Here is a 27215-nt window from a genome sequence, read left to right on the forward strand (position 1 = left end):
TAAAATGAAGATTGATTCATATTAGTGTTATTAAATTTTAAAAAATAATGTTTTCTGGTTATTATGAGATTTGCCCAGGTATCGTGATTTTTATAATTATAGCCCTTTATATGAGTCACAACTTGAGTAAATGCTACAAATAATCACCTTAATGTCATGTTCCATGTTCACATTATCCAAGACTTTAGACATTACTGTTTAATGTTTCTATTTGCAAACTTTTAGACTATGTTTGCTTTTGTTTTATGCTTTGTATTTTATAGTTGTATCGCAGTGCAATTGCTACAAAAAATGTTATCCTCCAGTGAAACAATGTTGAAAAAATTATATTCCAAGTATTTGTGAAAAACCTTACAATTACTGTGTGATTGCTAAATTCCTTCAAGGCAAGGTATTCACAAGGTCTTTCAGTTTTATGTAAGGCATTTTGTTCCATGTTCATTGTAGGAATTACTACAATGACAACAGTTTTCTGTGCACTTTAAATCACAGTGGGTTGTCTTTGGTGAAATGAAGAAAGTGCTATATTTGTAAAGTCAATAGCAAATTAATTTTAATATCCCTCTCATTTTTGCTGCATGGTTTAATTCTTCTCATGGTTTACTCTAGTAACCGGTATATTTCCTACAGTGTTCCTTTATAATGGTGCAGTTAGTGCCCCTGATTCATAGTTAAAGGATTGTTAAACCCTGTTAAATACAACTTTTTTTCCACTCTGGGGTCCAGTTACGTAAACTTAACTGATCATTAAAATTTAAAACCTAGAGTGGAATAGCACAAACCTTGAGATTAATTGCAAGTTCACTGTTGTTGTGAGAGGTTTTGTATTTGCAAATTCTTGTAAGTCTGGTTTCATATCAGTGTAACTGACACCATATTTTTATTAAGAACTTTTGATCATCTTTGCATGGTATACAAGACATTTATGTAAATATATTATATTCTCCTTATCTTCATCTTTTAAAAAGGGCCAGTAATCCCTTTAAGGGTAGAATTGCGATGCATGAGGGTAACATGATGGTACAGCAAACTGGGTTTGATCCTGAACTCTGGTGCTGCCTGTGTGGAGTTTGCATGTTCCCCCTGTGACTGTGAATTTCCCATTTGTGCTCTGATTTCCTCCCATAACCTGATTACTGTAAATTTCCATTGGTGTAGGTGAATGGCAGGAAAATCATGGGAATTGACAAGCTATGTGAAGGAGAGTAGGTTACAGAGAAATGAGAGGGGGGAAGGGGCTGTTTAGAGTTGCCATGCTGGGAGCCAACCCAGACTTGATGGGCTGAATAGCTTTTTTATAAGTAATACAGTAATTCAAATCACTTCGTAAAAATATAAAACTCAATTGTCCTCCACTTTTACAATTCACAATAATGTGGCAGGTGGATGAATAGTTCCAGAGATGGCGGAAAACAACTGCATTAATTTGTTGACATTCTTACCGCAGGCTCTGTGAACTGAACGCCAAAAACACGAGTAGATGAAGTATACAGCCTTTTAATTTTGACGAAGCTTTTTCGCAGTTCAGTTTAAGGTGACATATTTAAACACCAGAATGCTAGTTTTCCTATGTATTGCATATGCAAACCGACGTCCTTCTGGTTTCGTTCGGATTTGCTTTTTATCATATTAACTTCCGCTTCCATCCCACTTTAGGTAATTTAAAAATGTAATGCGATGTAGTCGGAGTAATCTAAAAATATTGTTTCCGGTAGGTTATAAATTAACAATATACCATGTTTGAAGAAACTGTTACTATTAGCACCCTAACATAATTTTCAACGTGATACCCAAGGATCCTTTAAATCTGTGGCATTATCTCTGCAATTCCGTGCTTTGTTAATCGATATTATTTGTCAGGAAGGAATCATTCTCTTCAAGGGTTCCTGTCCATTTTTAGTCTGGTCATTTCCTACTCCTTCCGCGTTTCACATAGATATTTGGTCGCTCAGTGACTTTATTGTGACCACCGCCATAGGACTGAAATCATAAATTAGTTATATGCAGAGTTGAAGCAGACCCGATTGCTTCGCTATAAAATTTGGTGCATGATGTTCTTCGGATGCAGTTGAACACAAGCTCCACAATATTTGAAAACCGCATTTTATTCCACAATGCGGAAAAGTTTTGTACGATGGCCAAGACGACACAAACGAGTTTACTTGAATAATCTGAAACCTTCGATGCAATAATTACATGATTTCTGCTAAGTCAGCAGATCTGGGTATTAACTTGCAAACATTGCCTAGTCATCACTAGCCTGTCATGAAACCTTCGCAGTTAACACGGCCTCCCTTCTTATTTCTTCCTATGGAATGGTTGCCATGTTCATTATTGATCTACATTTAAAGGTCTTTTTTTACCTATCTAGCTTATAGCTCTGTGCACTTTTATAACTGTGTTTTCTTTAGAGTGCTTGGCTTTATGTTTCATAGAAAACCAATCATTCATTCACATCTGCCACTGCAGATAAATATCATTTGTTCACATATCCTTACGGGGTGCCTTGTTGCTGGCGTTGCATCGCATGTACTATTGACAATAAACTATTCTTCATTTCATCTATTTGTATGTCTTTCTATCTTATTAAACGACATGAAAGTTTCCTCTAGCTGTCGTAAATACTTTTTTTAGAAATAGACTTTCAAACTAACATGGATAAATCGTGCTGTATCCTTGGATGCACTTTGTATCTGTAGTGTAATTTTTGATATTCGCTTTTAGTTGCTTTTGATCTTCGCTTTTAATTGCTCTTGCATTGATTTCATTTCCATTATGGTTATGTATTTGTGGCTTTTCTTTTGGTTTGGACGTTGAATCAAGTTCTTCAGTTTCACAAGTCATTCACACTGACTGATATGGAAATCTCTCGCATTCTTATTTTGGAATTTAGGATTTAGAATGATAGAGGACTAGGAATGTATTACTAATTTACAGATTATAGAAAACATTTTTTGTCCTGTAATTCCCTTAAGATAATTGACTCCAATTATTAACTTTGTGGCTGTTTTACTATTAATACATGCCTCATCCCAACCCTTTATTCCGCAAAATAAAAGTCACCGTTTGAATAAGCAGTTTTAAGTTTTCTTCTCCTACCTCCATCTCTATAGGTCTCTGTTCCGTATCCATCTTGTAGCCCATTGTTCCAGGTCCCCTCATACTTGGCTCCGCTGCCAATGCTCTCCCGGACCCCATATCGTCCTTTGAATCCATGGCACCATTCTCCTTTGTAGACCCACTTTCCCTTGCTTTCCACTCCAATACCATGTCTCTTTCCTTGTGCCCATGTCCCCTGGTAAGTATTACCACTTGGCCAGGTGTATACACCCACCACCTCGAAACCATGGCTCCAAGAGCCCGCGTACTCTCCTTGCCCCTTTGGGCCGGTGCAGATGCCATGTCCATGAGCCTTGCCATCTTCCCAACCTCCACAATACGACCCTCCATCATCAAAATCGAACCTGCCACCCCTGGACATGCATGAAATGAGGATCACAATTCAGAGCAAGAAGGCGTTTGGACTATTAAATCGGACAAAATAAAAACAAACAAGAAAAAGACAAGCAACGCCTTCAACAAACGTGATGGGTCCACTAAAAATTAACCAACGGTTGGTTACTAGCAAAATCCATTCATCTGGGATTCGACCGTCTTCGATAATTATTCAGAAATGCTGGCATATTTATAAGGAAATCTTCTAAAGAAACGACGAGATTCAGTTGGTTAGGATTACGCCTTTTGGCACAGCAATGCGTCTCTACACCTCAAGAGAAAAACAACAGACCTGATGTTTTTTTCCAAGCTTGCACCATTGCTCTTATGCTGGAGGGAGGATGCTTGTGTTTTCTGAGCAGTCTGGAGTAGATGTTGCTGAATCAAGGGATTGCGGAGATGCACTCTCTCCCGCTCCTGAGTCCTGATGGCTCTGTTTATAAAACCCTGTTGAAGGGAACAGGGCTCCTCTCAACCCTTCTCGATAAATTGAAGGCGCAGGAACTTGCGTAACATTCATGCACACTTAGAGAATCCCATTGCTCGGATCTGTTACTGCTGTAGAGACCAGGCTAATCTCTCAACACTCGGATATTTCAAAGCCACGCCGAGCCTGCTTCTGTGCATTCAGAAAATGATCGGCGCCAGCTAGCTATGTCGGAAATGGGGCTCTGTGATCATTTACATCGGAAATTTGGTATTATACTTACGTCTTGTACCAACGATTTATTTATATGTATATACATACATACAAAACGTGAAACTGTTATTCTAAAATAAGCAATTCAGTCTAGCTTTACATTTAATATTTAGTATTTTTGTCGTCGAATTGATTCACATTCTGTTATTCTAGAGCCGGACGCTCGCTGCCTTCGTGTCAATTAGAAGGGAGGGTCCAATAAACGCAAGATGTTATTTATTGAAATACTGGAGATACGATCGCCAAATGATACAATTGGTGTTGAAAACGGCAGGTTGCACTTGTGGGTATAGTACCATGATATTTCTGCCCTTAGTTCTGTTAATGACTGATTTACTCGTTGATTGCATAAACAAGTTCCGAATGCATTGTATGTGTGTGCACTTGCACGTTGCTAAATGATGCATTAATCAATAAGGACAAAGCAGCCTTGAGGCAGAATAAGATTATTCTAGTTGGCCAGCTGTTTGGTAGTTACATTACCTACAGATAATAATTTTCGTCCGGAGCTATACTGGCATTTATTTTTGGGGGGGGGGGGGGGCGGGGGTGGTGCGGAATATTAGCGTTAGTCATCAGAATGTGTTCATGGTGTGTCACCTGAAACTCGCAGTCTGATTAGCTCTACTGTTTCCCTTCCGGCCTGTTGTCAGCAAGTCGTATTGGTTTAAAATAATAACTTTTCCTTATAAATGTTAACTACACACAGAGTCATGTGTATTTTAATCTCTTTTTCAGTTTTATTTTTGTATTGATGATGTGCAATTTGTCACCATCTGTATATTTTCAAAGCTTATCATTTCGATGTAATCTGTGTTGGCAATCATCCAAACTGATTGATAGTCTGTTTTGTTAGAAACAGAGGTATAGTGTAAGTGGGAGAGACACCATCTGGACACACGTTTTCTTTACAACTGTCAAAAAGTTAATTTTGAACAATTGCAAAACGCAGTAAAAGGTTCAAGACCAAAAAAAGAGAATATTGGAAATACTCGGCCGGTCAGGCTGCATCTGTGGGAAGAGAAACAGGGTTCGACGTTTCAGCTGGAGACCCTTTGTCAGAACTGAGCGACAAAAGGAGCTCATCAAGCTACTGCGAGGATGCGGTGACCATGGGGGATATGCTGTAAACACGGCTACCAAGTGAGCGAAAGGGAGTGAGAAAATAGAACAATGTGAGAGTTGCAACATGTAGAGCAGGAAGACATACCCAGTGGGTCAGGCTGGGCACATCCTCCATCCCCAGAGAGTTAAAAAAAACAAGCTGATTGAATATCACAGATGGATGGATGACTGATACAGATCAAGACTTCAAATTACCTTAAATTGTAGAATTCAATATGGAGTTCAGAAGGCTACAACACGGCCAGCTGGAGGATGAGGTGCCATTCTTCAAACTTGCATAGGACCTCACTGTGACAGGACAGGAGGCCACAGACCGATAGGTCAGAGTGGAGGTGGGATGGTGAACTAAAGTGCTAGGCAACGGGAAGCTCAGGGTGGATGGAATGCAGCTATTCTGCAAAGCTATTGCCCAATCTGCATTTGGTTTCTCCAGTGTAGAGGAGACTACATTTGTGAACACCAAAAGCACTTAACTGGATTGGAAGAAGTGCAAGTGAATCACTGCTTCACCTGTAAAGACTGTTTGGGTCCCTGGATGGTTGGAAGGGGAGAAATGAAAGGACAAGTGTTGCATTGCCTGTGATTGCAAGGGTGAGTCCAGTATGAAGGGGTGGTGGTTGAGAATGGAAGAGAGGACCAGGGAATCATGAAGTGAATGGCTCCTGTGAAATACTGAAAGGGGAGGAGAAAGGAAGATGTCTGGTGGTGGAATCCCTTTGAAGGTGGCAGAGAGTGCAGAGAATGATCTGTTGAATGTGAAGGTTGGTGGGGTGACAGGCGATGACCAGGAGAATCCTATTCTTGTTCTGTCCCAGAGGAGAGAAGTTGAGAAGAGGCATGGGAAATGGGTCAGATGCGGTCAAGTACTTTGTTAACAATGGCAGAGGGGAAGCTGTGGTTCAGAAAGAAAGAAGGCGTTTCAGAAGGATTGTATAGAAAGTCTCATCATCTGAGCAAATATGATGGAGATGGAGGAGCAGGAATGGAGTAAAGTCCTTACAGACAGGGTGGGATGAAGAGCAGTCAAGACAGCTGCAGGAGTTAGTAGGCTTGTAATGGGAGTCTGTAGCTCCCTTTTCTCCCGAGATAGAGACAGAGAGATCCAGAAAAGGAAGGGAAGAATCAGAGATTGGCCATGTGAAGGTGAATGCAGGGTGGAAATTGGTAGAAGAAGTAAGGAAACTGTTGGGTACTATGTGAGTTCAGAAGGCAGCACCAATACAGCTGTAAATGTACCAGATAAAGAGTCGATGTGGGCCTGGGTAGGACTAAAAAAAAACACTGTTCCACCTATCTCACAAATCGACAGGAAGAGCTTGGGCCCATGTGAGTGCCCATTGCTACACCTTTGATCGGGAGGAAGTGAGTGGAGGCGAAGGTGAAGTTATTCAATGCAAAACAATTATTTTCATTTTAACAAAATTAAATTATTCCTTTAGTACTCATGAGAAATCAGAGTAGTTGCAGGAATTACAACAGACAAACAGGTTAAAGATTGTTTTTAATGAAATTGCGCCACATAAATTCTTCCTGAGTATTATGTAATTCTTGTTGCAGGTACTACAGAACACATGGTCTGAAGTCGATAATTGTCCCTTCTGGTTGGCAGAACTCATATACTGTAGGTCTAGTGTCAGATGCGAGATTATGAGTCCACGAATTATTAGAAGACGCTGGAAGATGCTGGTGAATGCCACTTACAGACACTAACTGGATAAACAAACCCCACCCCAACTCAAAAAATGTAGTGTCCTGCTGGCCTTACAGCTATAATAATAAATCCCATCCCAATGAGTTGAAGTCCTTATTTGTCAGGAACCTTGTGAATTTCTGACAGTACCCAAAAGCAACCATCAAGAAGTAACTTATTATTTAATTAGAAACTGTGTAATCAAAAAAATAAAGTCAGTAATTTTCATTTTTTCAGCACAAGAAATAGTACTAAGTCTAAGGATCTTATCCTCCTATGTAATAGCCCTATTCCATTTTGATGTTCAATCAAACAGAAGTCAAGCAGTATATAGATAATGTCATTGAGTACTAGCTTATGCACTTCTGATATTTCTAGTAAATGGGAAAAAAAATACAAAGGTATTACTGGGACTGAAGGGCTTGAATAATAAGGAGATACTCAATGGACTGGAGCTTTTTTCCCTGGAGCATAGGAGGCTGAGGGGTGACCTTATAGAGATATATAAAATCATGAGGGGCATAGATAAAGTGAATGGTCACTATAATTATGAGGGGCATAGATAGAATAGAGGGTAGTGAGTATATGAAATGAGTTGCCACCCAGGTCCATTTTAAATCTTTCCCCTCTTACCCTAAACTTTTGGATTCCCCTACCCTGGGGAAAAGACTGTTACCATCCACCTTATCTCTGCCTCTCATAATTTTAAGAACTCTATAAGGTCATCTCTCATTCTCCTACATTCCATGGAATTAATACGTAGCCCAGCTAACCTCTCCCTATAACTCGGGCCCTCTAGTCCTGGCAACAAACTCATAAATCTTCTCTGCACTCTTTCCAGTTTAAACATGTCTTTCCTATAAGAAGGTAACCAAAACTGTACACAGTACTCCAAGTGTGGCCTCACCAATGACTTATATAACTGCAGCATAATGTCCCAACTCCTATACTCAGTGCCATAACTGATGAAGGCCAGCTTGCTAAACACCTTTTTCACCACCATGTCTACCTCTGATGCCACTTTCAATGAACTATGCAATTGTACTCATAGGTCCCTCTGTTCCATTACAGTCCCTAGTGCCCCGCCATTCATAGTATAAGTCCTATGCTGGTTTGACTTTCCAAAATGCATCACCTTACACCTATCTGTATTAAAATCCATTTGCCACTCCTCGACCCACTTTGCTAACTGATCAAGATCCCCCTGTAATCTACGATAACCTTCTTCGTGATCAATAACACCTCCTAATTTCATGTCATCTACAAACTGAGTGATCAAGCCTTCTCATCCAAATCATTTATATAAATAATGAACAACAAGGGTCCCAACACCAATCCCTGCAGCACACCACTAGTTACCGGCCTCCATTTCGAGAAACAACCTGCAATCACCACCCATTATTAACATCAGCTGTGGTTTGGGGGAAGCAGATTTTAGATATTTTTCATAGAGTTGAGGGAAAAATGAACAGATTACCTCGCCATTCTCAAGCCATTGCAACCAGTCATAAACCAGATCTCCAACTTCTCTAGACATATTATTTTCCTGGCTTCTTACTATGGCTTAATGTCTAGTGCTGGGAAACAAATTAGGTAGAGAAAAAATACATGTAATGAACAGAAAAAAATTCTTTATATTTGGCACTTTATTACACCAGTAATTCTTGCTGTGTGAAACTGTTTTATTGATTTGGAAATAGCTGCATTACTTGAATTTCTGGTATTTTGTTTTACACTGACTGAAGGTTGCTTACCATAGACAATACAGTGATTCCAGAACACCCATTCCAAACATTCCAGTTTTATAATATTTGTGCTTATCAATCATTAGATTAAATCCAGTCTTAATGTGGTACCATAAGTATAAAAATTCATTTAACATGACAGATTTATCAATCTCCATTATTGTTATAGATGTGTATACAACTGTTAATTCTTTACTCAAATAATTTCAAGGTTGTGATGCTAATTATCACAATCATCCTGTGCACATTACATTTGATTGTGTATACTTTTCAGCCAGGGAAGTACTACTGCTATATCTTTAGTTTGTATCTTAAGTGGAATTCCCAGTTCTTTATGGTGTAGGAAATAAAGTAAGAAATATGGTAACGTGAGAATATATGAAATATTCTTTCCTCTAGGGTACATCTTAACAATCTGAGGCTCTAAATTTGGTGAAGCAACAAACATTTTAGCTAATGTACAAATCAAAACCAAATAGATTATTCCATCCTACATAGTACTTAAAGGCTTCAAAGGATGATGGTGCTGGTTTACAGAGATTTTTATTAGTGTGTGGATTGGTGTTAAAGGCATAGAATATAAACCCCCAGCAGATAACTACTCTTTTCACTAAAATCCAATGGATTTTTTTTTAAGCTTTGTTTACTTTTACTTTATAGGACAGTTCATTTAACAAAGGATTGATTGCTGTTCTTGTCACAAGATCTAAAGAAAATCGCTCTTATTTCTTTTGAAATGGAATTGCTTTGCTACTTTCACAAATGTTGTTATCTGGGCCTCTGCTTAAAATATTTCTCAACCATTGGTCCATGTCAGCATAATTCTGCTTGAAGATTGAAAAATATATTCCAAACTTTTGCAACAAGAATAGCAAATAGTTTTTAGCAAAGGAGAAACAAATTGATGCAATGCCATAACTCATGATTTTTGTGCAGAAATTCAAAGACCTTATCTACATTGTTATGACAATAGTTTACATTTGCACACACAGCACATTTTCCAGTTAGTAAAGCTACTGTATATTTGGTTAACTGAGTGAATCAGGTCACTTTTTTTTTTCGCAGTGGGGAGAGAATAACTGGATAGGAAGGATGGTACACATGTAAGAAGACCTGCCTAATTTTCTAATGTATTGAAACTATTGACAGTAACTTGACTGGGCTCCCTTACAATATTTTATCTGCACTTCCCAATTTTCCTGACTTTCTACACACATCCTAATGATAGGAAAAATCTGTGTTGCAAGACTTCTGCAGAATGGATCAAACTTTGGTAAGTGGATGACACAAATTAAATGAGTAACAGTCAATTTTAAAATGGTTTTGGGTTCACCTTTATCCATGTATCAGGACTTACTATCTCATAGTTAAACCTTTTATAATTGCACAGGTCTTGCTTTCTCATTTCCTTGTTTGCCTCATAAAGATCTTTTGTAACAGGTGGTAAAGGGTCACTCTTGGCTAAATGGACCAACTCATCAATATAATTCCACTGAAGACTATCCAATTTATGGAAGTGTCTGTGAGAAATTCCATTTTGCAAACAGGATTTGTATTCGCATTCTGTGACTGCATCCATATCTGGTTTAGGTGGTAGTTTGCAGGTACCATCTAACGTTGCTAAAGCAAATAAGACCTGACAGTGGAACAAAGGAAAAGGGCAAACAGTTTTGCATAAACCAATAAATAAGAGAGTTGGAAAGGTCGTGTGTACGATGTGCTTGTAAAGTGGAGTAACTCTATGATCTTTGATATTTAAGCCCACCTCCCTGGCAAGAAAAGGAAAAGAGTAGTTATAACCAGTGCAAAACATGAATACATCTGCAGGATATTCCATTCCATCATTACAAATCACACCAGTCTGCGAAAATCTGTTCACACCTTTGAGTAACAGGCAATTTGGAGGCAAGTGTGAGGATATAAATGAATGTTTATGTATCAAGACAACTTGCTTGGCAACTGAGCACAACTCCAGTGCAATGTCAATCCCAGATGGACCAGCACCAAGCAGAACCAGGTTCTTCCCTGTGAAAGGCTCAGCAAACCTGAACTCATGACTGTGCATCGTCTGTCCTTTGAAATGTTCGATTTCAGGAATGTGTGGGATGAAAGGATCGGAATAGTGGCTAAAAATACAAGATTAAAACATACTAAAAATTCACACGCTATTAATTTCTAACAAATAAATTTCAGCATTCATTTACAAAACCCCATTAACTAGATTTTAGATATTTGTCTTTGGTATAATCTAGTGTTCTATTGATTTTTGAATTGCTTTCTTCTCGCAAATTTTGCTATTAAGGGAATCATAGCCTGGAATTCATAGTTAATAGCAAAGGAATGAGACTTGCTGTCCATGCTTACCATTGAGATGTTGTTGGGATTTGAGTGTCATTTTAACTAAGTTAGTAAACCTTTCCAGCATAACACCCTTTGCCTGGACAAGCAACAGCATGAGATTAAAAAATGCTTTTATTTTTCAACCTCTGACAATTAAGTTCTGAAACAAAGAAACTCTACAGTTGCAAAATTAAATGTTATGTGTCAGAGATATTGTTTGATGTACGGCGTTAAAAATTCAGTTACTGCTAAATACATCAATCCTACAATACCTGCCATGTTTGGGAATTATTATTAGTTAGACGTTATAAGTTTGGACCATTCATATGTTTTAACGCTGAAACTCCAGCAAACCTCGTGGATCGCAACTTGCAGATTATTGTGTTCTACTGCATGTGCAAATTCTGGTGAATGCTATCCAAAATACCTAAAGCCTCATTGTTAATCCAATAGCAAAATCCAGGTCATTATAGACGATATTGCACATTTAAACAGCTGTCTCACTGATAAATAATCAAATACTTAAAATATTTTCAATGTTAGCATTGAAAAGCATATAGAATCTCAATCAGTAGCTGTTCAGCTATCTTCTTTCAAGTATGATACTTGTATTCAATTTGATTGATAGGTTGCAGCTACAATGCTGCATATCAGAGCATCTAGGTTCTATCCTTGATGAACAGTTGCTGTGAGGAAGTGGGCTATCAACATTTTGCAAAAATATGGGTGGGGGAAAGTTACAGAAAAGTTTATTGAAAAATTAATTAAAACATGAATTTTTAAAACTATTAAAAGTTATCAAGGACTCACCCATTACAAACAATAACTGAATCAAATCTCTCCATACTACGGCTGTGACTCTTCAAATTCAAAGATGTTACTTCCCATGAACTCTGAACATCTCCAGTAGGTCCAGAAACAGGATTCACTAGTTCAACATACGTGAGAAACTGTGAAAAGATGTACCAAATATTCACACACATTTTGTAGATGCAAATACCATTTTCTTTTTAAAAATCACTGCCCAGTAGATGTTATCCTTCCAATCCTTTTAGATGGAGCATAAGGAACAGAAGCAGGACTAGGCCATTTGGCTCCACATACCCACAACTCCATTCGATCTTGGCTAGCCTTTTACTTTGACATCAATACCTCAATATTCCTTGATTCTTTTAATATCTAAATATCTATTGATCTCAGTCTTGAATATACTCAGTGACAAAGGCTTCACAGCCCTCTTGGATAATGAATTTCAAAGATTTGCCCCTCTCTAGGTGAAGAAATTTCTTCTCATCTTTGTTCTGGATGGCCAATCCATTACATGAGAACATGACCAAGTCAGCCAAGATATCAATTACGCATTTACCCCATCAAGCCCCATAAGAACTGTGGTTTTGTTTTCTCCTAGAACCATGTAATGTACTAAAGGGTTAGTCATGCAGTGGGGGATAACTGTAGGGTGCAAAGACCAAAACTAAGTGAACAATGAAAAAGCTATTTCAATAATCCTGCTAAATATAGCTATCAGGACTGCTTTACAAGCCCAAGCCCATAGCAAGCATCACTGGAGCAACAAGTTCCTTTCACTGATGGTGCAAGGCCAACACATGATTGTTATTCAAACAAGCTTCTTATGCAACTTGAACTTTGTACATGGAATATGGAAAAAAAATACTAGCAGCACTGTAATGGCTGCTAAAATGAAAAGAGATGGGGTCATTTTAAAGTTGTATGCAATGTTCATGGGGATCCATCAAGCTGCAATATATAATGCAAGGCTCTGTTATTCATTTTCCAAGGGTTTCAAATTGTGTTTTTTTAGTCAATCATCAGCAATTTGCAGTATTTTTCAAAAGTATAGAGACACTGAATAATACAGCATTTTATTCATTGTGATGCAAAGTATTGTTTATGTTGACCAATGACTAGTCCTGCAGCCAGACAAAACTTGCATATGAAATGGGTGAAAGCACTTCAGCTCAATATTAAAAAAGCGCCCCAAACTGCAAACTAAAGATAAATTACTTTACAACTTATTTGCCTAATTCTATACACCTTGCTACCAGTTACCTGTACTATTTTTGCTGCATGGGTGCACTGAATTTGCCAAATACTTATTCCAGGAGGGAGAAGAAATCACAGTCACCTTTTATTAACTGATTTGGGATACCTGGAAATAAATAACTGGAATGGGTTGCTTGCTACTTTTAGTCACAGTAAGTGTTATGAAAAACAATGAAAAGAAGGAAAAAGCATAAGGCCAAGAGTAGGCCATCCAGTCCCGTGAGTCAGTTAACACATGGCTGCTTTATATCTCAACTTCATCCACCTTGGTTTCAAGATCCATAATATCCCTGCCTAACAAATGTTACCCAAGGTTATATTTACTTTGGAATAAATTGAGTGAATTTTGCCATTATTTTTGAGTTGTCATTGCCACTGGCCCCTAGGGTTAAAAAAACAATGTTTTATCAACCCTTCCAGTGGGAACTTGAAGAAAATACTAAGATGACCCTTTGTGGTCAGCCCTTTTGAATTGTGAGAAACCTGACAGTGTAAAAAGAATCATGGGGGCAGCCAAAATTGGTCCATCCACAAAACAAAAAAAATTATGATCGGGTACATCATGCCCCTAAACTGTCAAAAGCTTTGACAAACTCTTAAAATCTTTTATAAACATTCTGAGATCACCAAAAAACATTAAACCTTTTCAAAAATGTAAAAATATGGAAACCAAAAACTTAACTGCCAAAATACTAAAAAAAAATCTTTAAAACATAAGAAACTCTGAAAATCTGCAAGTCATTATAAATGTAAGATACTTTGAAAAATTTAAAAGAATATTTTTAAGATAATAATCACCTGGATTTTTTTTTAAATACCAAGCTCTCAGATCTTATTTTCTGGTAAGTTCATAATGTCAGTGTTGGTCAATTAGGCCATGTTTCTACTTACTTGTCAAACAATGTGATGAGCACTTGCGTAATAGGTCAACTTACTAGTTTGCAACAAATCATTAATACATGGAAGTGTGGAAATCCTGAAGTCGTAAGGTTTGCAGTACTATGTCAGCAATTTTTAAAAAAATAATTTCATGATCATTACAGTACTCTGCAAAATCCAGGCCATTATCTAGAGCATTAGTTAAATGACAAATATGGTTTCTCCTTGGCTTTATCAAAAATGCTATTTTCCAGTTTGAAGCTAAACTTCCTTCTCAGTGGGAATTTTTATGAACTTCAGAACTGTAAACTGTCAGGGTCGAGTCTTTTTATACCTTACATATACCTTTATGTGTGGGCGAATTTCAAAGCGATCGGTGTATTTTTCCAGATATGATCTCACATCAGAGTGATGAATGAAAGAGGGGGGGCGAGCTTCAAATGGAAAATCTGGGAAGCCCATGACCTCTTTTGGAAGATTTGTCCTAAAGGAGAGATAAAAGAGAATAAACAAAATACTACATTGGAAACAAAATATATTGAGTCAACAAATGAGATTTGGCGTCAACATAATAAACTGATATCATGGGGGTCAATTTCAAACTTTTGTAGCTGGTAGGAAACATTGAACATTGTCAATAATTTGGCTGCACACTGCATATGATTTTCCATTAATTTAAATGCCATAAAAATAAACTACAGTGCTGACATTCCTCAGTGGGAGCAGAAAGTTGAAAATCATAATAATTGAACCTTGACAAATCTCTACTATCAACAATTACAAACTGATCCTGGTGGTAGACAAGTGATCCTGTTGGTTGAGCTAAAATAAAGATTTAAGGTAAAGAAACATAAAGGAGGAAAAAAAATTATCCAGTAATGAGTTGCTCTGAAATGCACAGAAATCGAAGTGTTTTCATTCATATAAACAGACTAGATAAATACCTTAACTGAGGAAAAAAATGAAGCTACAAGCAAAGAGCATGAGACAAAGAATAGCTGTATAGCTCTTTTAAAGCCAAATGACCTACTAATACACTGTATCATCCTTAATTGCATATAGAAAGAAGCTGAAAATATAATTATATTTTTCTTCTTTCCCCAGTCTTACTTTTCATTTCTGTAGTTCCCAGTAAGTTCTACTTCCTCCTTTTCTGTTAAGCCAGCTCCTGGCCATGGCTCTCTGCACCATCTTTTTTTTAAAAAAGACTGTAGTCATGCCTTTACCGTTTTAGAATTGGATTTTGTTTTTCTTTGCATCTTTGTAGCCAAATCCAGCAATGGGGCAGAAAATGTATTTTTTTTTACCACCATCTATCTGTATATCTACCAGGTCAAAGGCAGGGTGCAAATAATAGACCATCCCAAATACCAGTTAGTAATTTGTCAACTTTTGACAAACAGAAAATAAATATGTTCTATTTCAACAGTATTTTACATGTCACAAGAATTCAGCAAAGCCTTTGATCATTAAATTCCTGTTTAATTATCATTACTGTTTATTATAGCTTGTCCAAATTTTGCAAAGTGCTAAGATAAATGATTAGTCAATCTGCTTCACTGGTACTGACAGAGGAATGGAAGATTCCAGAACACCAGAACAGCTTTATGCTGAGGGCTATGGGACATGCCCAGCAAGACAGGCTGTACTAATGGAAAGAGGGAATTTCCTTGATACTGTTAATGGATACTCTTCATTCTAATTTTTATTTTGCTCACCACCTCATTATTGCTGTCCATTTCCCCTCCTTTGTCCTTTTTGTGTCTCACCTTCTCCCAGCAGCCTTCAGCACAAAGCTTTATTTGCCCACCAATATCATGTGAATTTTCCTGCTCACCTGACTTCCACCAATCAAGCTCCTTGGATGCTGACACCTAAACATGTTTAGACTTTCATTCCAGTAGAACCTGATTCTAACTTGTCTTAAACACTTTAATACTGAAGACTGCTTCTAAAAGGTTTTCCCTTCTCTAGGGGCTGACTACAATCTTCTGTAAGGGATCAGGACTAAACGTGGGCCACTAGCAAGAGGCAGCAGTTGAAAGCTAATTTCCTTATTAGTCTTTAGAAAGGCAGAGGTCAATAAGGAAACTAGGTTTCAAGCTCTTCTTGTGGTCAGATGGTGTTTAATTTAAACTCAACCACCTGTTGATAACTGGATGTTATTACTTTGCTATCCTATTAATAACTTCCTTTTGATTTATCTCCTGACTTCAGGTTCTCCAATGCTGCTTACATTTTTAATATACATAAACAAATTCTCAATTCATTCCCATATTTTTGATATTGCTGGTGTTGATCCATTCCAAACCCATTTATTTTCTGTTGCTTTGGACCTTTTGCTCTTTCAGCCAACAATGCATTCTTTCAGAGATACAAGAAGAGACTGCAGATGCTGGAATCTGAAGCAACAAGATATCTGCTGGAGGAACTCAAGGGGTCAAGCAGTGGGGGAAGAGGAATTGTTGACATTTCAGGTCAAAACCTTGCATCAGGCCTTCTTTCACCTCTCCTCCCATGGGTCCCAAGTTCCTCCTCAATTTAAACTATTTGTTCTCTCTGGGCCTTCCTTGGCTTCTTTCACTTGTGTTGTTGGGTTCTTCCACAGTAACAATCCCAAATAGCTCTAAATCTACTTTCATCATCTGTGCTGCTGAAGGTTTCCCCAAAGTAGATTCCTCTCATCTTGTCCACACCCTACTTAATTTTTTTTTACTGCAGTTCCTGATAAAACCTGAAAAGCCAAAGTTTATGCCCCCCCTCCCTTTTCCTCATCCTCCATAGAGTCATAGAGCAATACAGCATGGATACAGGCCCTTTGGCCCTTACCACAACAACCACAGCACCCATCCAGCTAGTCCCAATTCCCTGCATTTGGCCCATATCCCTCTAAGCACTGTCCCTCCATATACCTATCCAAGTGCTTCTTAAATGATATTATTGTACCTGTCTCAAACACGTCCTCTGGCAACTCATTCCATAAACTCTCCACCCTCTGTGTAAAAATATTGTCCCTGAGGTCCCTTTTAAATCTTTCTCCTCTCACCCTAAACCTATGTCCCCTAGTTTTGGACTCACCTACCCTGGAGAAAAGACTTACCATCCACCTTATCTATGCCTCTCATAATTTTAAATACCTTTGTAAGGTCACCACTCATTCTCCGATGTTCCAAGGAATAAAGACCTAGTCTGGCCAATCTCTCCCTATATCTCAGGCCCTCTAGTCCTGGCAACATCCTCATAAATCTTCTCTGCAATCTTTCCAGTTTAACCACTTCTTTTCTATAAGAGGGTGACCAAAACTGTACACAGTACTCCAAGTGCAGCCTCACCAATGACTTATACTTCTACAACATAATGTCCCAACTCCTGTACTCAGTGCCCTGACTGATGAAGGCCAGTGTGCTAAACACCTTTTTCATCGCCATGTCTACCTGTGACGCCACTTTCAATAAACTATGCACTTGCACTCTCTAGTGCCCTACCATTCATAGTACAAGTCCTATGCTGGTTTGACTTTCCAAAATGCATCACATCACACTTATCTGTATTGAAGTCCATTTGCCACTCTCGGTCCACTTCCCTAACTGATCAAGATGCCCCTGTAATCTATGGTAACCTTCTGTACTATCAACAACACTTGTTAATTTTGTGTCATCCACAAACTTACTGATCAAGCCTTGTGCATTTGCAGCCAAGTTATTTACATAAATAACAAGGGTCCCAACACCAACCCCTGTGGCACACCTCTAGTCACCGCCCTCCATTGGGAGAAACAATCTTGAACCAACACCCTCTGCTTCCTATCTCCAAGCCAATTATGAATCCATCTAACTAGCTCCCCCTGGACTCCACGGGATGTAACTTTCCAGACCAGCCGACCAATGTGGGACCTTGTCGAAGGCCTTGCTAAAGTCCAAATAGACAACATCCATTACCCTATCCTCATTGGTTACCACTTCAAAATACTCAAGTACGACTTTCCACACACAAAGCCATGCTGACTCCTCCTAATCAGACTCTGCCTATCCAAATGCTGGTGGATCCTGTCCCTCAGAATTCCCTCCAGTAACTTCCCCACTACTGATGTCAGGCAGGCTGAGTGACCTGACATAAAATACAATTTTGCAGGCAAAGCCATGTTGTTCATTATCTATACATTTCAGTTAATTGACAAAAAAAAAGAGGTTAGGGATAAATGGGCCATTTTTTAGGCTGGCAAGATGCAACTAGTGGAATGCTACATAGATCAATCTCAGCAATTTACAGTTTATTTTTAATAAGGGGACCAAGTATATTGTATCCAGATCCGCCATTGATACAAATATCGGTGTGAAACAAGGAAGACACAAAAAGTCTTCAAAGCAACATACATGGGTTAAGAGAATGAGAAGAAAAATGGCATTCAGAGTACAATTTTGGCAAATATGAAGTTGTCCATTTTGGAAGAAAGACCAGAGAAGCAGAGTCATTTAAAAGGTGTAAATCACAGCACCTTAGGTCGCACTGCTGTACAAACTTCTCCAACATTATTTGTGAATTTACAAAAATTATATCTAACTGGTAATTCGAAAATAGCCTTTCATTTAATTTAAATTACCAATGTAGCCCCCAATTATTAAGCACCTCATTGCAATACTATTTCGGCTCCAATACCTTCAAATCCAGCCAAATATTACGCAATAGAAAACAAAGGGTGAATCTTTTACATTCGTGTCAGATCTACAAGAATAGTGCTCCACATTCAGTCTGGTGATAAGGCATGTGATGTACAGTACCTTAGGTCTCTGTACATGCTGGAATGGATCGGCAGACCATAGTCATCATTTCCCGTTCTCTCGTTGTAAACCCAAGTGCCTCCAACACAATCAGACTGCTCATATACCACAGGGGGGGCGAAGACGTGCGGCTTAGCCAAAAGGTGACGAGCGGCACAGAGTCCACTTGCCCCTGCTCCAATTACTGCCACTTTCAGCTGACGGACTGTCATTATTCAAGCCTTTTGCAGAAATATGTGAACCTTGGCCAATCTCTCGGCCCTTTCTTCGTCAAACATGTGTTTGTCCAACGCGCTGCCTGCTGCTGGGTTATTTAATTCAGAGGCGTGTAACTCTCCCTTTGTTCCAGTAAAAATAGATCTCGTACTGGAGAAATAATTTAATAATTTGAGTACTAAAAGTGAAACGCATTCCCTTTAAATGTCTTCTGGCTCCAATGGAGTTAGTGAGTCTGCTATGTTGATCGTCGCCGTCAGTCGGTTGATGTTAATTGTAAACCGAAGCCTTCGTCTACTGCTGTCAATCATCAGTGGGCGTTACCGGAAGAAAATGGAGAACATTTTATTCACTTTAAAGTAGTTTTTGAAGATTTTTAAAAAAAACCTTCTTGTTTGTCTTAGAGCGTTTCGTGCAGATTCCTTGGAAATTCCCTCTGCTCTCTCGCCAGCTCTGAGTTCCTGACTGGTTAGTGTATGCAATGGCTTCATCTCCGAAGGGAGCTGATCGGGTTACTGCTGACGGATGTGTGGACATTGGTGACCCCTTGGCACAATGTTCTCCACCGCAGGTGATAGTCTAGACCATGCATGTTCACAGTTGTTCTGCTGTGGTCCTTTTTTTATCCAGGGTTGCTAGATGTTACGGAACTTTGGCTGACTTGCCCTTTCTGGCTTGAGCCCAAGCTGAATTATAATTATATCAACTAAACTGCTGCCCTATCTCAGATCAACGCTTTACCTATGGATTAGAAATGAATCATATGGGAAAATGATTGCAATGCATGCAACTTTTTACATTTAGTTTGCAAAGTAGAGCAAACCAAAGAGGCACTGATAATACAGATTATGAAAAGGAGGTAGTAAATTGTTTACATATAGGATTCCAGTAAAACTGGAGAAATGAGCTAATAAACGTAATGCTGAAAATTGAGAATGTGTCTGCTTTAGCTGTCTGGTAGCTCCAATGGAGTTAATATCTCTGCAACACTCGTTGCTACCATTTGCTTGCAGTTATGACTATGTTCTTTCATAAACTGAAAGGGGCTGTCTGAAGCATACATTGTATAACATGTGGTATGATCTTGGATACATCATTGTAGCACCCACTGTTGTTGGTTGACTGTACCTCACCTTCGGGAAAGAATATTGTTCAGAAGCTCTATCATTGTTATTTGCTGTACTGAACAGATAGAGAAGCCTGTGAAGGTCATTGGTGATGCTTTTGAGATCAACGAGGAAGTAAAAAAAAGCTAGTAATCAAGGATGAAGTAATATTCTCCAGGCAGAGCAATGAAGTTGGCAAGCAGTGGACATAATGGATATGATGATGACCTTGAAAATCTCAACCATTTCTTTGTTGGGGTAACAAGTGGCAATGTTCCAGAGAAAAAAATGATATTTTTGAGCTCCTAAGAGCAAATACAGAACAGAACAATGCCATCATTTGTAACAGGATGAAGGTGATATTGTTGTTGTTAATAGTGCCAGAGACACAAGAGGCATGAAAGTTTGGCACATGTAACTAGACACCAGAAATTATGATAATGACGGTGTGATCAGGCTAAAGACACTGGTGGAGAGTTGAAATTTTTAGATCAGGCACTGTGGGTTGATGTGTGCATTGATTAATTAGACACTTCAGAGGAACCAGTTTGACATTTGAGGAGGCATAAAGGATATCCTCTGCCATGGAAATTACATTCAAGAATGTGGGGCATTTTCTTGCATGCAGATGTGGCCGTGTGAAAGAGAGTGTCATCACATGGTCACAGTAAGTGTTTTTGGCTGGAAGTCCCTAGGGTCACTATGGTCTGAAGAAAGGCAAGAAAGAATGGGGCTACTATTGATCAGTTTCAGATATTAATGGTATTTTTCCAAGGGTCAATGCAGGTTTTCAGGCATGGCAGTGATTGTTAAAATAAAATGAATATAAAGGGACTCCAAAGGCACTCTGAACAGTGGGCCAAGGATTGGCAAATGCCATTTAATCCAGATAAGTGCGAGGTCTTGTACTTTGGGAAGTCAAACCAGGGTAAGACTTATATAGTGAATGGTAGTGCCCTGGGTAGCGTTGTGGAACAGAGGGACTGTTGTGGAACAGGAGTACAGGTACATAGTTCCCTGAAAGTGGTATCAAAGGTGAACGGGGTGGTGAAGAAGGCATTTGGCATGCTGGCCTTCGTTAGTCAGAGCATTGAGCATAAGAGTTGTGACATTATGTTGCAGTTGTACAATATGTTGGTGAGGCTGCACTTGCAGTACTGTGTACAGTTTTGGTCACTCTGTTATAGGAAAGACGTCATTAAGTTGAAAAGATTTACAAGAATGTTGCCAGGAGTCAAGGGCCTGAGTTATAGGTTGGGCAGGCTAGGACTTTATTCCTTGGAATATTGGAGGCTGTGGAGTTATCTTATAGAGATGTATAAAATCATGAGGGGCATAGAGTGATTAAACACAGTCTTTTTCCTGGCTGAGAGGGGAAAGATTTAAAAAGGACCTGAAGGGCAACTTCTTCATACAGAATGAGCATGCATGGAATGAGCAGCCTGAGAAAGTAGTTGAGGCAGGTACAATAATGACATTTAAGAGACATTTGGATAAGTATATGGATAGGAAAGTTTAGAGGGATATGGGCCAAACGCAGACAAATGGGACTACTTAGGTGGGTTCCTTGGTCAGCATAGATGAGTTGGGCCGAAGGGCCTGCTTCCATGTTGTATTACTCTGTGACTCTATAACTAGAGAGAAGCATTTTCCTAAAGCACTTAAATACTGACTACAATATTGACAGGGGTTCTGTTTAAACATCCTTCACTGGATATAAAGTAACACGTTCTTTTAATTCACTTTAGATTTGTACCTATGCCTATGATTTAAATAAAGCAATTCAGGAATATTATTATATTTCTCATATTTATTAATGAGAAACCCAAATGAGCAGTCATGTGAAAATTGCCAAAGCTAGAACTTTTAAGATACTTATGTAAACCTATATTTTTAAACTGTCTCCATCTAGATGGCAAGCTAATTTTGATTAACTTTATAACATCTTAAAGGCAGCATCTCAAAGAAGGTAATTCTCTGGAAAAGTCTTACCATTTTCTTCCAAAAGTGTGTTTACATTCCTGTTACCTTCACAAATATTTTATAGTTTCTAATTTCTTTGGAGCTTAAAATCAACAATATTTCAAGGAAACACAGTAAAAATATATAAAACTCACTTAGAATCACATGTACAATATGAATAAGAAAATGCTATTCCTCAGACCTCTAGATGAAGTGTAAAAAATTAATTTCCTTTGAATTATTAAGGTGGTAGTTCAATCCCAGAGCAAAAAACTACAGATGCTGGAAATCCAAAATAGAGTTGACCTTTTGGGTCAAGGATCTTGATCTGAAATGTCAACCCTATTTCTCTCCCAATGATGCTGCCTGGCCTGTTGAGTGCTTCTAGCATTTTATGCATTGGTTCAATTTTCTCTGTCTACAGAGATGCTGCAATCACTTTACTCTGCGTAGAATTTGGGAAAATGCATTCAAATAACACTTTTTATCTAAAGTAAATCACTGCCTGGAGACACAGGAGACTACAGATTCTGGAAGTCTGGAGCAACACACAAAGGAGCTGGAGGAACTCAGCGGGTCAGGCAGCATCTAGGGAGGGAAATGGACAGTCGGCGTTCCGGGTTGAGAACATTCATCAGTCCAGATATCTCTTTGGAATAAATGCCGATGTTGTTTACTTTCCTTTACAACTTAAGGACCATTATCAAAAATCACAGAAATTTTTGGTCTTGAAATGTATAGCTCCAAAGGATTTATTAATAGATTGGTTATCTGTCCATTTCTAACAATTAAACTTGCAGGATTTGGTGTGCGAAAAGCAATATGGTAGTGTAAAACCAATGTATCTTTTAATTAATGCTTTGGAAGATATTCCTTTACATCTCTATTGTAAGAAATCCAAAATTGCTATGTACACACACAAGATGTTTGTATTAATCTTAAAACTGAGGAGGAAATAAAATCAGATAGTTCATGTGATAAATATGACACAGTGACATGAATAATTATCTTATTTCTACTATAAATCAGATCTCACTCTCCTCTCTGTTACTTCAGACACTTGGTTAGATCTGCTAGCTCTGTACTTACATGTGCATGATCAGGAGCTTTTTCACAAAATACATAGAACTAAAGGCCCTTATACTAGTCCTGAAAAAATCTGCAAAAGAGATCTAACCTATTGTGTAAGCAGTCAGACTCAGGAACAGATTTGAGCAAATTGTTTGGCGTAACTGACAACAAAATATAGTAATAAGTAGAAGTGAAACAGAAACAGTTGGCAATTGAAGGAAGGCAAAAGTAAATTGATAGCAACAGAGGGGCAAGAGAAATAGGCAGAAGCAGAGAATAAGCACTAAGTCAGAATGAATAAAGACAGCGAGCATTGACACTAAAGGAAGGAGTAAGAGTACAAGAAATTAAGTAGGACTTGGGGGGGGGGGGGGAAGCAGCAGCATAAAGTAGTCAAGTGGAACAAGGGTATCAAATTAATTGGGTTGGCAGGAGGAATGTTGATTTGAAAAAAATCAGGAGGAACAGGAGAAGACCAGAAGAAAATTGAATAGAGATTTTACTTCCTTACATCCATTTTATGGGGATATAATAACCATGATGTGATTGTTTTTAGAACTAAAGGTGCATGGACAAATATTGTGTTGTGATTATTTTATACAGATATTGGAAACTGCCTAAAACAGTTATCAATGGCACAATATGTGTAAAATAGTGATCTAATAGACCCCATTGTTAAATTTAATATCAAAGGAGTCTCCTCGTTTAGCAAAAAAATGATGGTAGCAACATATCTGCAGTTGTATTCTGTTTCAATGTTCAGTATTCAATGGTTATCCAGAAACAACAAAGTATCCATTTATTGTTTTTCTACAGCTACCTTCATTGGAATAGCTGACTTTGGACCAAAGATGCCATCTGTGGTTTGTGCTCCATGGCCAGTGCAAAATGCATACCAATGAAAAAATTCTGAAATCAAGTGACCCCAAAAATGATAATCAAAGCTTTCTTCTCAATGTGTGCATTTTTTTCGCCACTGGAGATGTGCACGTGTGAAAAATGCAATTGGCAACTCATTCCATAACATAAGTGATGACTGTATCCACCTGAAGCCACACGACAGTTGTAATGAATCAGGAAAAGTAATGAAAGTTTTGAGGATCAGTGGGAAAGAAATTAATTTGCACAAACCTGACAAATGCATTCACTTGTGGCTGCCTGTTTCCATGCAGGTAAAAAAAAAAGCTGTTATTTATTCCATTGAGACAGCCAGCTATTACTTTTTAAAGAGTCCTGTAACAGGCCCCTACTTGGAAAGGGGAAAGATTCTCTTTACTTCCAACCCCTGCCTGGACTCTGCATTGTTAATCCATTTACACTCAACTGGTGGTCAGATTGCCCTATCACACTTAATTTACCCTTAGAATATTTGTCCCATTGACCAAGGAAGTGAGTAATACTTTTGTTCAGCTCTGCCAGAGATGAATTGAGTCTCCATCCTTAGAAAAACAAAGCAGAATGTCTTAAAAACAGCGTGGACTGAGCACTCCCAGGATTTTGCTGTTTTTTGGTGGTTCAGCAAAAGAAGCATGAATCAGAAGTCAGGACTTCCATTCTTATAGCTGTCCAAGAGAGAATTCAAAATTAAAAAAAGGACATAAATAGATTTTAAAAAAACATCAATGGAAAACCTTTCATATTCTAGGCCTTTAAATTAGTCTGTGAAAATAGTAACATTAGAACATTGAACAACAATGCTTACATTATTAGTACAGTGCTTTAACACAGTAAAATATACCACATGTGAACATTATCAAATTAACTTGACACTGAGTTGCATGACAAAGTACGGGGATAAGTAACAAGTGGTAGTTTTAAGGAGTGTTTTACAGGAAGAAATAGTGACAGAGGGGCATAGAGGTGTAGGGATTTGGGATGGAGGTGACCAAGGACATGGTGCAGAAATAAAAATTGGGGGTAAGCATGAGGCCATAAATGGATGAGTGCCAAGATATCAGAGAGTTACAGAACTGGTGTACATGACAAAGATATCTATAGAAGAGGCTATGGAGGGATTTGAAAGAAATGAGAATTTTAAAACCACATCATTGATAGACCGACAACCAAAGTGTCATCTGGCAACCAATGTGGCTAATAAGAACTTAAAAAACTAGAAGCTGGCATATGCTATATTGAGCCTGCTCTGCTATTCAAATTTATGGCTGATTTTGTACCCTTTCCACTTTCCCATTTGATCACCGTATCCTTTGTATTCAAAGGTCTATTAATCTTAGTGTTACGCACGTCAACAACTGACGTTCATAGCACCTCAAAGGCAGAAAATTCCAATGATCTATAACTTTATGTAAAGAGGTTTTCCCTCAGCTCAGTCTTAAATGGGCAATGTCTAATCCTGACACATCACCTCCTAATTTTGGATTCTCCACTGAGAGGAAATAGCCTCTTATCATTTAATCTGTTAATCTCTCTCAGAATCTTACCTGCCTCAAAGAAATCAACTCTTATTCTTCTAATTTCCAGTGATTATAGATGCAAACCTTCCTCAATCACTTTTCATAGGTCAAATCCCCCCATCCCAGGAATCTATCTCATAAATTTGCACCATACTGACTCAAAGGCCAGTATATCTTTATTCAGGGACAGAGACTAAAACCTCATTTTTATACTGCAATAAAAGTCAATATGCCATTTGTCTTTCACATTGCTTAATGTATCTGGATGTTTATGTTTTGTTTCTCTTGATCATCACATTTAGATCCTTTTGTACACAAACTTTTGCTAGGTACATCCCATTTTTTTAAAAAATCTGCATTTTTACTCTTCCTACCAAAAGACCCAATCTCCCATTTTTCCTATATTGTAGTCCATCAATCACCTTTTTGCCTTCTTTGTGACCTTTTGCAGATTCTGTGTCTTCTTCACTTTCCCACCTTGGTTCTTATCATCAGCAAACTTGGATGCATTACATTCTGTATTTTTCAGCCAAGTCATTTAAGTAAATTGAGAACAATGGTGGGCCCAATACTGATCCCAGTGGTATCCCATTAATAATAGTATGTCAACTTGAAAAAGATTCATTAAAATCTGTGCTTCTTTTTGTCCTTTATCCAATCCCCTATCTGTGTTAAAATTGCCCTAACCTAATGAGCCTGTTTTATTTAACAAGCTTTTATGTGGTACCTTATCAAACATCTTTTAAAAGATCTGCACTTTTTACTTATTTACAGGATGTAGTTGTCACCTGTAATACCTAATTTATTTGCATCTCTAATTTCCCCTGAAGTGAGGGGTCAGTTATGAGTCAAATACATTGCTGAATTTGGAGTCATATATGGACCTTATTTTCAAATCTATAGTTTATTGAATTACTGAACTTGAATTTAAATTCCACAGTGTCATTTGGGATTGAAACTCATGTCTCTGGATCAATGGTCCAGACTTCTGGCTGCTAGTCCAGTAATTTAACCACTATATTACTATAACCCTATATCCACTGGTTTCTTCCTATTTGCTTTGATAATGGCATACTCCATAAACGCTGAAACATTTGTCAATCAAAATTTTACCTTCATTATACCATGCCTAATGGACCGATAACTATTTTTGCCACTCTCTGCTTTTTCACATGGCTGTATAAACTCCCACAATTATTCTTTATATTACCATATAATTTACACCTAATCTATCTTCTCCCTCTTTACCATTTTTAGTTAATTATTGCTCTTTCCCTTAATATTGAAAATATATGGATTATTACTTTCTTGACAAAGTTATAAACCTTTTTTAAGCTAGATGATTAGAATGTGGAATTCTCTAACTCAAACCACCATTGAAACAGAATTCATATATTTAAACAGTTATTTTCATTGAGAGTCATAACATCATACAGCAAGGAAAAGGCCCTTTGGCCTGATTTGTCCATGCCAAACAAGATGGCTATCAGTGCTGTTTGGCCCATATCCCTCTATTCCCTCCTGGATTTGACTCATATTCCTCTTCTATCCATGCACCTATCCAAATGCTTTTTAAATGCTGTAATTGTAATTGTCTCTATCTTGTACCATATAGCCACCACCCTCTTTG

At 38.1% G+C, this 27215-nt stretch overlaps 2 protein-coding genes and 1 long non-coding RNA gene across 4 annotated transcripts in view; 1 reads left to right on the forward strand and 2 right to left on the reverse strand.

Moving 5' to 3' along the window:
- The window catches only part of jph3b (junctophilin 3b), a 95634-nt gene extending 92104 nt beyond the window's left edge, over positions 1 to 3530 (reverse strand). For both annotated transcript variants that reach the window (XR_007957358.1, XM_052028514.1), the window contains exon 1: positions 3100 to 3530. Coding sequence is in view for 1 of the 2 variants with exons in the window: in XM_052028514.1 (XP_051884474.1) it covers positions 3100 to 3481 (382 nt within the window). In the remaining variant the exon portion in view is untranslated. The remainder of the gene's footprint in view (positions 1 to 3099) is intronic.
- Positions 3522 to 7017, forward strand: LOC127577368 (uncharacterized). Its single transcript, XR_007957359.1, has 3 exons — positions 3522 to 4192; positions 4349 to 4478; positions 6878 to 7017. It is a non-coding gene; the product is annotated as an uncharacterized LOC127577368 (long non-coding RNA).
- zgc:77439 (uncharacterized protein LOC378987 homolog) lies at positions 6907 to 19346 on the reverse strand. Its single transcript, XM_052028516.1, has 4 exons — positions 18817 to 19346; positions 14384 to 14522; positions 11906 to 12045; positions 6907 to 10881 (listed from the first exon to the last, which is right to left on the reverse strand). The coding sequence occupies exons 1-4, from the start codon at positions 19026 to 19028 to the stop codon at positions 10068 to 10070; spliced, it is 1305 nt and encodes a 434-aa protein (XP_051884476.1). The 5' UTR covers positions 19029 to 19346; the 3' UTR covers positions 6907 to 10067.
- Between the last annotated feature and the right edge of the window lie 7869 nt (positions 19347 to 27215).

This window comes from Pristis pectinata, chromosome 13 (assembly GCF_009764475.1).
Source record: "Pristis pectinata isolate sPriPec2 chromosome 13, sPriPec2.1.pri, whole genome shotgun sequence".
Classification (NCBI taxonomy): Eukaryota; Metazoa; Chordata; class Chondrichthyes; order Rhinopristiformes; family Pristidae; genus Pristis; species Pristis pectinata.